Genomic DNA, 13,121 nt, shown 5'->3' on the forward strand with positions numbered 1-13,121 from the left:
GATGATATGATTATGATGATGGTGATGGTGTGATGATGAATGATGATGATGATGATGATGTGATGATGATGATGATGATGATGATGATGATGATGAATGATGATGATGATGATGTATGATGATGATGATGATGATGATGTGGTGATGATGATGATGATGATGATGATGATGATAATGATGATGAATGAAACTGATGCAGCAGATTATGAGGATGACGATGAATGAAACTGCTGTGGCAGAGGATGATTGATGATAATCTTTAATTTGTTTTGTATTTGTAAAAATGCTTTAGAAAAATAAAATAATTATAAAAAAACCCAAAAAACCCCATTTAATATGATATGATATAATTATATGTAATATATGTAATATATGTAATATATATATATTTTGTTCTGAATTTACAACAATGGCGATGTTGAACGTGTTTACACAGCCATATCAGATTATATGCATAAAGGTTTTTGACCTGTTTAAACTTATGATATTCTTTATGACTATATATCAGTTCTTAAACATACTTGAACATAACTGAATTGATAAAAAGTGTCTATGCATCAGGCCTAAACTTAGGTATCACAGTTGACTCGAAGGTTGGCAAAAAATTTTGGCATTGAATATTTCAGTTAAGCATGTCCACAGGGATCGGTACATATTTTTGTCACCAAATAACTATGATGTATTAGGAGCGCTTGTTTGATAGGATTCGACTTTACAAAGGCATACATGTCTATTCTTTTTATTTACCTTGTCAGGAAAATGGCGGCTGTAGATTATATCTTACAAACATAGCATGTAAGAAATCATTTCAATCATATCAATTAATTCTATTGTATTTTGGGAACACCAAATATGAAATGAAGACTAGTTTTGAGAAAGAAGTGCTCCACTGCTGTATTTGGGGCAAATCATACAGATTTGTGGATATACACTTATACTGTTAAGCGTTTTGACTTTAAACCATTATTCCCACCATGTTAAGATGATGACATTATAACATTGAATATGTGAATTTGTACATGGGAATCAATCAGAATGGCTTCTATATGCCATACTTACATGTGCATGACAATATAAAAAGGATTCGATGTGTTTCTTAAAGTCAACTCCGGTTGAACAAGCGCTCGTAGTACATGCTGTACAAACACTAGTTAACATAATGGCGTACTGAACCCTGTACATGTGGACTAAACTGTACAAGTTTTGCATATGTTGCCAAAATGTACAAAGAACATAACACTTCATACAAGTCAGCAATAGTATATTAGGCTAAGACGGATGCATAGACACTTTTTAGCAATTAAGTCTTGTTCAAGTACACCTATGAAGTAATATGTAGCATACACAAATCACTAGTTTAAAAAGGACTCAAAATTTAAATGTTTTGTCGTATTGAGCATGCAAGTGCTTCAACCGTGAACTGAATCGAATTATCAAACAGGAACAAATTATTCATTTTCAAATAAAGCAATATTGTTTGATGAACCAGTAAACACGCATGTATCACTAAGACTCTTTATGACTTAATTAAAATATTATGTTTAAAAGTTTGTAAATGCTTATTTTACATATTAGCATTTACTCATTCTTGGAAGCTTTCGATAAGTAATAAAAGAATTTAAGTTTAGTGGAGTAATACATGCTTGAATTATAATATTCTAATATTACTTTTGATTATTAAAGCATCACACCATTTTTATTTACGATATCAAGTGTTATTTTTGTACCATATACATATTAAGAACCTGTTTTCTATTTCACGCATGACATCCGCAGGGGACATAGACCTCGGTAGACCTATTCATTTATAACATCCCCGATCTACCCAAGACTAATCTGGATGAAATACTGTAATTGTAATAACATTACGATGACCTTTTTAAAGCGATTTGTGATTTGCAGGACGATATTGCTAACACACGAGAGCCATGTTTGTAAAGGTAGAAGAAACCAAAGCACTGTAGTTGGATCTGTTGATTGCCACATAGACAAGAGATATGCCAACGCTAAGCCGTTTAGTGCCATTCCTGGACCAGTTGGGGTTCCTGGCATCGGATCACTCATGCAATACACAGGTAAATGTTTTTTTTTCCATTAATACACGTGGATAGCCTTGGGAAGAATATACTTAATAAGTACAATTTTATATATGTTTATAGTAGTAATAATAGAAGTTTTTTTTTTATATAGAATTACATATAGTGAAATTGATTTCACGAAAATAAGGATTGGCTGTGAACGATTTTCTCAATTCAAAATTATCATTACTTTACATTACTGAATGTTAGATACATTTATTATGTGACTCCCTATTCAAACTCATATTAAAGATGTTCTACCGCCAAAAGAGAATAAACGATATTTATTATTTGAACAATAACTGATGTTTAATCGTGTATATATGTGTCTAACACAAAAATACATATAAATAATTTGTTTTGCTTTTAGTGTATGCGCAATCAGTTATTCGTTCCATATAGGACATATTGCCACCGATTTTTCGAAACGCAATTAATTATTTTTATCTTGAAGTAAAATGAGAAGCTTAAACTTTGGAGGTAATGGCGTAAAATAAGTAACTTTTGTAACTGAAGAAACATACTAATTCGTCTGCTCCTGCTGATAGCGAAACAAATATCATTTGTCAGCGGTGTACCATCTTTAAGCATTTTGACTATTGTTATGAAACCCATATATGAGTACTGCTAATCATTTGGTTATTGCCAGATGCACTGTTGCATAGTACTATTGCATTTATGCGCCTAAAATATGCGCTGTAGTCTCAACGACCGAGAACCCATCGCGCCACTTCTTTGTGTTTATTTCATGACGTCAAAATAATTTTCCTCTTCGATATAACCACTTGATATATTTGAGAAGTTTATTAAGTGATATTGTAATAATAATATGCTGACGAAAAGTATGGGGACATTTTACGAAACTGGTGAGGCATATTTGATGGATATAACATCAATAAATAGAAAAGATACAGAAAAAATAAATAAAGAGAAACAAAATAAAACAGTTAATAATAGAAATATTTTCGACATATTTCTTGAGAGTGTTATTAACATATTTTATTACAATTAGCATATTTGATGAAAAGAACCCTTATAATAGGTTAAAGCACTTCGTAAAGGACGTTTGGTTGGTTTTGAATTACATGGCAGGTGAGTGACATATTTAATGTCATATCGTTTACAAAAAAGAACGCCCGAACTCCGTTGACCTGAATCTGATATCATGTCTTCAAGATGAAAAATAGGAACAAACTTTAACTTATATCCTCGTTTTTTAGTAACCAAAGAAGTGTGAGATTTCGTATCACCAGGACTAACGAAACCTTAACGAAAAACGAAAACATCACTTGTTGACATATCACACTACCCTACTTCTTAAATCATAGTAGACAAAGGACCCATTACAGTAACCTGGAGAAATGTGTCTGTACAAAAATAGTTTAAATGCTAATTTCAGTATCATTTATAGTTACAGTACTTATCACAATGAAAAACGTGTTTATATATGCATAATCTGGCATAGAAAAATATATGTGATATATACATTATGAGTTATGTATAATATTCACAAAGTTATTTTTAATCCAAATGTACTAAACTGCAGCGTTGTTAAATGTTTTGTACACCCGAATACAATTTCAATATACGGACAGAGACGGAGAGCATGCACCAACAATTGACGTATTTCATATTTGCATATTTAAATCCCGAATGGGTAGGTATCCATTGTGACGTCACTATTTTATGAACGAAACTTATAAAACATATAACTTAACGCTTGCAAACACTTGACGTCACTATCAATACCTACTTTAAAGGGCAAATAACTCTGTAATGTGCAAATACAGAATACTGAAATAGTCATTCTAGTCATTCTTTGCAGGCCCTTTTAAAAAGTATGATATATCACGATATCAAGAAGCCTTGGAATGCAGATGGAAGTCATATGGGCCTGTTGTGAAAGAAACTATTGGAACTCGCACGGCGGTACGGTTGTACGATCCAGACGATGTTCAGACTGTTTATCAACATGAAGGGATGTGGCCAAACATTATTCCAATTCTAGAAAGTTCCAGAAAGTACCGTGAATCACGTAACATGTCGCCAGGGCTTGGTAATATGTGAGTAAAGACTGTAACATGTTACTACCTTCTGGATTTAGAACAAATACAAAAAAAGATGGTCAAATATATAACTTAAGCTCTACTTAGATAAATACAAGAAAACGGAAAAAATGTGACTCTTTAAATCTGTTCATATATCAAGATGAACATTTTTTTAAAATAAGCAATGAAGGAAAATTGCTGAATGAATTGCGTCCCAAATTATGACAATATTCTTGCTGCTAATTCTGCTAAATATCTTCTCATAATGCATTATTTATAATGCTATTCAGATACAAATGTTGGTAATATGTCAATCATTGGAAAATTAGAAAATTGATATTATTACAAACCTTATACCAGTACATGTAACTCGTAGCATCCAATTCGTCGTGACCATAGTCGAGTTATCCGAATATTGTGTTACATAAAACGGAACATATTAGTCGAGATAACGAAGAAATTCGGGTCTTCGAGATTAACGAGTTTGAGTTCAGAGTTCAATGATATATGCCTAGAATTGATGGTAAATAGAGTATTACCACACCATGTTGTTGTGAATTCGCAATTACACTATCATATAATTTATAACCTTGTTCTCAAATAATATTAGTTTACTATACAACTGCTACACAACTTACTTGTTATAGTATACAGTTACATTTGACCAATATTTGCCTTAAAACTTCTTTATAAAGTGTTAACTTAAAAAATATAAAACATTGATATTAAGAAAAAAACTCATGTTACAACTGCATTGGTTTCAGTCGTAGGTCAATCATTTTCTTTATAGATTTGTTTTTGTAACCATGACATTAATATAAACTATATCTTACCCTTGTATACTTATATCTGGAACAGAAATGGCGAAGAGTGGAATAGAATGAGAAAGGCTATTCAGTCCGTAATGCTTCGACCTCAGGAGGTGGCTAAATACCTTCCATTTGAGAATGAAGTAGCTGATGATGTTCTGGTAGAAATAGAACAAAGGAGGGACTCGGAGGGAAATGTTGTTGACTTTAACAACCTTATGGCGCGTTGGAATATGGAGAGTGAGTAGCTTCAAAATTTGGCTATTAACATTTGATACTTGTAGTTTGACATGTGGGTTACAATGATAACATTTTAAACACTCTTCTGCAGCGAAATACAATAAATAAATCTCTACTAGAATTTTGGTATTTTTGGTAACATATTGAAGTTAATCTAAAACTGAACAAAATGCAATGCAGATTCCGTAAGATAATGTATAAGAATTCGATCTCTATATGATTGTAAAGATATTGCTAGGAAGACTACCGTTCAAGTAAGTTATGATTAACAGGAAAGTTCTATAAGCATGTACATTAACATAGAATAATTCGCTGTGCTCTATAGTTTTAAGTTATTGGCCTTTGTCGAGGACAAATATAATAACAATTCACTTATCACATCGCCATCTTTGCTGTTCGAATGAAACAAAACGTTTTATTGACTTTGTATAAATTCGAGGAAATTGCTTGTGAAAATCAAAGAAACTAACATTAAATGTCAAATTTAAAAGCAACATTAATATGTGTAAGTATGAGTTGGTTGTAGACTAATACCGACATTTTCTGTCATATTAGAGTTGCTTCCCCTCGTTTCACTCCGTCAGTACTCAAAGTTACTTCCCTTCGTTTCACTCCGTCAGTACTCGGAGATACTTCCCTTTGTTTCACTGCATCAGGAATCGGAGTAACTTCCTTAAATATCACATATACAATGCTCAGAGTTACTTCCCTTTGTTTTACTTCATCTGTACCCAGAGTTACTTCCCTTTGTTTCACTCTGTCAGTTGCTATAACATATCAGTCTGATGCAGACATTTTATGTTACAAAGCTGCCGGACTAATTTGTTTTGAAAAGAGGCTTGGTGCGTTGGAAGAAGGAATGGAATCACACACTCAAAGAATGATTCAAGCGAACTATGACATCTTTGACATTTCAACTAAATTGATGTTTAATCCTCCGTGGCAATTTACAACATATTCTACACTCTCGAAAAGACACTTTGAAGCCGAGGACTACTTTTACAGGTAAATGCTGCTACATATGCTGTCAAGTTCACATTTATAAACATACTAGGCTAATGTACGTTTATAGCTCAATGTTCATATATTAAATGTTCGTACAATCACATCACATAATACATATAAAAATAATAAAATACCCTTTGCACACAGGTTGACGCATTGTATTCTTATACTTTTTCATGATGTATTCTTGCCAAAAATGTGCAGATCTAAAAAAAGACAAACTTTAAAAAAGTTCACCTCTAAGATAAATTCATTTCAAATATTAAAGATCACTATGTAATTGTTTTCATATTTACTGCCAAAACGATGGGAATTTAGCTAATGAAACTAGCAGATTACCGAGTATGAGTATTTGTAATGGGTCTGGATCGGTTCGGCCACCGAGGACAACATTCCGACGATAAGAAATTCTGTCTGGTCATGTTGCATTTTGTAATCATACCTGGTGTGTAGCGAGCTGAATACCTAATAAGGGGAGACTCGAAATTACGGTTTGACACAAAGATGCCTTAAGTTACAGTTGACAGGTTTGTAAACGACTTGACAGATATTTGCATTATATCTTATTGGCGTTATGAATTCAGATACTCTTATGGTTTTGTCTTGTTTTATTATTCCTTTGTCTTATAAATAACCCGATTGAAAGCAAACCTCATATTCGTTTGGCATTATGAGATTTTTTCTGTCAACAGAAATGGTCAGGATTTAGTTAATTCGACACTTTCCCACATTAAGACACTGACAGAAGATGGTGAACTAAAAGAAGGACAGTACCAGTTTGTATCCCATCTATTGTCTAATACCGATCTTAATTTTAAAGACCTCAGTATCACGGTTCTAACTCTGTTCGCTGATGGACTCAATGCCGTACGTACATATATATTCCCTTTACTTTCGTCAAACTAATTCCCCCAAACACATATCATATAATGAAAGCTACATTTGTAAGCCTATATGCGTTTTAATAAAGCATAAATATGAATCCTAATTCGATATTGTATAAAATAATATCATTTATTTCATTTATTTTCTTTCTTTTAGCTATCGATTACACGCTGTTTATTTACCCCAACGAATGTTTGGATAAAGTCAGTCAGTCAAGCACATTCTTGAATCACTATAATGATATACATCAGATATTAGGTCAACAACTGTGTTTTCTTTTTCAGCTCTATATTTGACGTCACAATGTTTGACATTATTTGAAATGATTCACGTATGGGATATTTAGCACTATACATTGTACGTTTAATTGGTTTGATTGAAGTAGGTTAGCTTCACATGGTAGAAGTAAGAGAAACACTGCGGTGAATAGTTTTTGGTTACCGTATAGTTGTTTGTTCCTTTTTGCAGACGGTCCCTACATTTCTATTTGCATTGTATTGCCTTGCAAAGAACCAAAAGATGCAGGAAAATGCATTCAAGGAGCTGCAGCAAAATACTACGGATAATATTACAGTTGGTTGCCTGAAAAATCTGCCCTATTTGAAGGCATGCTTCAAAGAATCGTATAGGTAAATATGTAAAACTGTTGCTACAATAAATATTGTTTTATATGAAATTTTTTGAGACAGATTTTACATGTAGGTTAAACATACGTTGACATCAATGTCTTTTGACACTGTCACCTATGTAGTTATGACAACGCGTAAAACTCCATGATTTATCCTTAATGTTAACAGGTCCTCCCTATGTTTGTTCTTGACTAAGATAAAATAAACAGAGTTTTATAGAAAGTGCTTTGATATGAGAATGTGTACCTAAATCAATGATATAGTGCACTTAATTTTTTTTCGTACGGTTACACCTACTTTTTTTCGTGTTATCTGAGTAATGTTAAAATTATCTGAAAAAATGAATAATTTGTCGGGAAAAACATGAAAGTCTTATTTTTGACTGTAATTAAATGTAGTTTGTCAAGTTCCAATGCTAAATTCTTTTATTTTGGTCTTCGTCAACAACAGGTTTTATCCACTGAATCTCGACACAAAGCGAGTACTTGATAAAGACATCGTTCTTGGTGGTTACCAGATACCAGCCGGTGTGAGTATATTCTTTTTTAGATAAACATAAAGGAAACTTATTAGACAACAACAACAACAACAACAATATTACTTATTAAAGTATCACAAATCACATTTCAAATACATAAACTACGTTTCTGGAATCAATCTTTGCGAAGGAATTGTAATTGATTAAAAAGGATTTTAACTGCAATTAATTTTCGCGGATCTTTACAAGTAAAACAAATTAAATGTAACATTCTTTCGAGGCCAGCAGTGTGGCACAATTATAGTGTCAGGGGGGTTGGGGATATTCCTGCTTGTACCAGCGTGGTCCACACAATATACACCATCCATACAGATCTATAGATTGATAGTGTTGCATGTTTCCTACTGATATCTGTTTCGATTAATATTTATATTTTATTGACATATTCCGGTAGGGTAATAAATGAACATCATAGCATTTAACAAGGTGTAGAATATACGCATATGGCAAAGTTTCTTGCCTTTTTCCAAAGACCCCTTAACTTATGTTTTATTTCATATTTTATTCAAACTTGCTATGTTAACAACGAAGAAAATAGAAGATGTGTATTTTTTAAAGTTATCCATATCATATCTTCTTTTTAAATAATACATCTTTTGGTTTATCGAAAATCACAAATACAAAGGGATTTATAAACTAATTGATAACTTAGAAATATTATATTCTACATTTGAATCGCATATGATTTGTTCAACAGACGGTGATAGAATTTTGCTCCTTCGTGCAACAAATGTCTCCTGACTACTTCGACAACCCGAATGACTACCAGCCTGAGCGTTGGATACGTGGAAGCAGTCACTACAAGAACCACCATCCTTTTATTCTAATTCCTTTTAGTCATGGCCCGCGGATGTGCATAGGTAAGATTAGAACAGTCATTGTATATATGTGACATTAATACGTACCGCGTATTTACGCACACTGTCCGTGCAGAGCAGAGGGAAAACTCATTTAAATATTTAAAAAAAAATCATTACGGGCACTCGAATGGGTCCTTAGGGAACTCCAAATTTGGTTTCTAAGGACTGGACGGTATATACAGTCAAAATGTTATTAGGAATATCCCTCATCAACTGACAGACCCATGCTTATTAAGTTCCCCAAACGGAGTTTTTGCTCCGTTTCCTATTCTTCTTCTCTTCTTCTTCTTGTTCTTCATGTTCTTCTTTTTCGCAGCGACTTTGTCCGACCATTTTCTCGAAAACCATAAGTCGGATCGCCATGAAATTTTGTGACGTCATTTCTGCTGACCTGCAGATGTGTAAACCGTTTTCACTTTTTCCAACCAGCATCCAAAGATGACCACCACAGCCTTTCATTGTTTAAAATTGAATTGCTTATAGATATTTAGTTACTTGTTCGATTTGCCTTGAGTCGGTTTCAATATGTAGTTTAAATTTAATTTAATTTTGTAAAGATAAAAATGCCATGATTATGACTAAAAAACAAATTTTATGACTGTTTTAAATTTTCTAAAATCAGTAGGAGTTATCTCCCTATATTCACAGGTCAGCAGGTCCGTTTTATGTCCAATCTTATTTTTGTTGTATTTTTAAGTTATATATCATATTGTTACTAGTGACATAAAACTATTTTGAGGTCATTTTTGGGCAACTTTTGCAGACCAGAAACCAAGATGGCCACAACGGCATGCAATAAGTCAAAAATTGAACAAAAATGAACATGGTTGAGAACAAAAATCTAATACAATTATAAGCATCGCTGTGCCTAATATATTAACTTTTAATGATGATACTTTTCCAAAGGCATTTTTTCTTTTGCGAAATTAAATTTATTTATAGGTAAAACAACGTCATCATTCAGGGGAGGTCACTCTTGTAAAATAAGGCTCTGTGGAAATTGGGGGAACTTTATGTGATGGCTACCGTCGCAGTTAGATCTTGTTTTTATATGATTTCTTCTATAACTGATCGACTGACCGTAAATGACCGGTTGTTTAGGAACACCTTTGTTGAAATTTTCAAAATCGATGACGTCTACTACACTGTGTGTCAAATATATTAATGACGTCAGGTCTCAAACCTCGTTACAAATATAAGACCTTCCTTGAGGGCGTGACAACCAATTCACAACCCGAAGGTTAATAAAGAAACTTACAACACGAGGCTTTCTGAGGGTTAGATACTCACAAATTATCCCGAAGGTGATACACTTATTTTCATTATTTGATTATGATAGATACATGATTTCGAAAATAAAACAGAATCAATGGAGGAGAATGATATCCCATTTTTAAACGAGTCTAAGAAAAAATAACAAGTTGCGAACTACGAAGTTAGAACAGGTGATGATGGCGATATTTAATCGACGAAGAAAAATGCTTTCAAACTTGTGATGGCTATCTTGTCGATTTAATGATGTTTGCATATAACATACATCCACAAATGAAATAGCGGGATATACGTGTATATAGACATAGATTTTAATATTTTCAATTGTGTATACATAATGATAATTTTTACATTACATTTTGATCTATATCACTGATCAAAGGGAGGTAATCAAAATTGGGGACGCCTTATTCGTTTTTTTTTTTTTTTATACAGTGTATTTCTTTACAACTCGTTATTGTTATTTTAGTCACATATAACACAGTCCAAACAATATCTAAATCGATATCTTTTTAGCCATGTGACATTATGACGTAAATGTTGAAATTCGTGTAGCGTTCCTCACGTTAATGCTAGACTATGACTTAAAGTCTTAATATTTAACCAATACCATATGCATACCTATTAACCCAATAAAATACACCAGATACCTAATGTCGGGTCCATACAAAACATAGAGTAGTTAGGTTTTTTTTCTTTTCTTATAGGCAGACGCATAGCTGAACAAGACATGTACGTGATGATGGCGAAGTTGCTAAAGAAGTACAGAGTGAACACTCCAACAGAAGGTTTGGGGTTAAAGTTCCAAATCATCCAAACGCTAGACCGACCAGTGACGTTCACATTTGAGAAACGAGAGTGACGGGAACCTCTTAACTGGTATAATCTGTTTCATCAAAATGTTTAGAGGTGGTAGTACTTTATGTACTCATATTGCAATAAGTTTATAATTGTTGTTTATGTCTGAAAGTGTTTAAAAGTAATTTCTACATGTAGATAAACTAATTTAACAAAATAAAATAATACAAGAGAATTTGCTATAATTAATTTTGAAATTGGATGACGTTATTGCAATATAATATTTTTAACGGAGAAGGAAGCAATACAATGAAATAACTAAAGGATGATTCTGCTATTTGGTTAGTCAACCAAAAACCAGTATAAAATAACTCTTTCATTCTGGACAGAAATCATGTATGGAAGATGGAGGTTGACTTGTATGTATATTGAGAAAACGGAAGAATTAACTAAAAGTGTGGGCATTAAATGTTTGTCAGAAGATGAAGAAGCTGGGTATGACAACGACAAGGTAGACGAATAGTGGTTAAGTCACTAGTAATGATGACCCAACAAGGTAGTAAGGTTAAATTCGAAATAACGGAAATTGGATCCATACCGCTTGCAAATTCTGTATTTGCGTATTACATAGTTATCTGCCCTTGCGGGAAGGTTCTGATTGTGACGTCATATGTTTGCGACGTCGCAATGGATATATACCCGTAAGAGGCACCTCTATGATGTGCAAAGACCTACATGTATTTATTATTTGTATTTTCAAATGTAGTCATCAACGTTGGAGCGTTTACTTGTACAGTTTAACTTGTCTATAAATCCATGGCACGACGAAAAATGATCTTTGTAATCAAGTTGTCTTTTACACATGTCAAATGGTTTTTTTGAAGTGATGTTATCACACAACTGGTCATGACATTTTACAATATTTTTTTCTCAGATGAAATCATGTGTAGTGAAAAGCTTTATTCGGATCACATTACAACTCTGAAAGTGATACTTAGTCATTCCGTCTTTGTTATATACGGTTTTTTTGGAAATAGACATTATAGATATATGAATCAAATTTGAAAGCAACAAAGCTTAAAACATCAAAGGACAGCAATCATGCGGAACTATATATTTGATCATATTAAGTACCTTATCCATCTAACTTTGCAACCATCTCCGTTTTAAATTCGACGATGACCGAACATGCTAATGCAGAAATATCATGTAAATATATGAATTCAATAGTGTTGTAATCCGTTAAAGGTGAAAAGAAAACACCACACAATTACATGCACTCATATTGTACACGTAGCGCTAGGTAACGGTTCATTCGGTAAGTATGCTTCCAATACGTCCATAACGTGACGCGACCAAAGCTGAAACACTTTTTGAAGCATGTCCGGTCCAGTCCTGTCTTTCAGCAGGTTTGAGTACCCAAAATGGAACACCTTTGATAAAAAATGTTTGAATTCATTTAAAGAAAGTTCCAACATATTTTATTTTATTCAAGTCACATGTCTTTCAAAAACAATCTATTCAGCATTTTTTTTCTTATTTTAGAATATGGTGTTTTTCGGGTTGTCGCTCGACGGAGTTTTTCAACATTTCATTATTTTCATTTTTAAATACAAATTATAAGCAACTGAAAAGAAAATGACATATTAAGTTCATCGCAGTCATTAGTCGTAACCTTAATTTTTGTTCAAGACAATTATTGTTAGTTTAAACTGTAAACTGAAAATTATATATCACATATTTTAAAAGTGTTTCATTTTGGGTAGCGTTCCAAATTAACGAAGTAATAACACTGATCGTTCAAACCCTATTTAATAATCATTAATAATGATCATGATTCTTAATGCACAGCAAAGTAGAAATATAGATAGAGAAAGTGGTGATAAATTCGCCCAAGTTCAAAGCAATTGGTTGACATTACGCGTGTCGTTCATCGAAATAAGCACGACGTGCCTTCCT

The 13,121-nt window shown here is 33.0% G+C and overlaps 1 protein-coding gene across 1 annotated transcript; it reads left to right on the forward strand.

Moving 5' to 3' along the window:
* The first annotated feature begins 1,782 nt into the window (after positions 1-1,782).
* LOC138317661 (probable cytochrome P450 CYP44) lies at positions 1,783-11,397 on the forward strand. The gene is made up of 9 exons (XM_069259473.1): positions 1,783-2,075; positions 3,904-4,141; positions 4,985-5,175; positions 5,985-6,180; positions 6,873-7,047; positions 7,534-7,694; positions 8,145-8,223; positions 8,930-9,092; positions 11,072-11,397. Exons 1-9 carry the CDS (start codon positions 1,841-1,843, stop codon positions 11,224-11,226), a joined length of 1,593 nt encoding a protein of 530 aa, XP_069115574.1. The 5' UTR covers positions 1,783-1,840; the 3' UTR covers positions 11,227-11,397.
* Positions 11,398-13,121: the final 1,724 nt, after the last annotated feature.

This window comes from Argopecten irradians, chromosome 3 (assembly GCF_041381155.1).
Source record: "Argopecten irradians isolate NY chromosome 3, Ai_NY, whole genome shotgun sequence".
Classification (NCBI taxonomy): domain Eukaryota; kingdom Metazoa; phylum Mollusca; class Bivalvia; order Pectinida; family Pectinidae; genus Argopecten; species Argopecten irradians.

Excerpts from the sequence above, each read along its gene's own strand:
- LOC138317661 (XM_069259473.1), top strand. The coding sequence starts at position 1,841 with ATGAAATACTGTAATTGTAATAACATTACGATGACCTTTTTAAAGCGA. Across the intron at positions 2,076-3,903 it reads ATCACTCATGCAATACACAG|GCCCTTTTAAAAAGTATGAT; the intron begins GTAAATGTTTTT and ends CATTCTTTGCAG. Across the intron at positions 7,695-8,144 it reads TGCTTCAAAGAATCGTATAG|GTTTTATCCACTGAATCTCG; the intron begins GTAAATATGTAA and ends CGTCAACAACAG.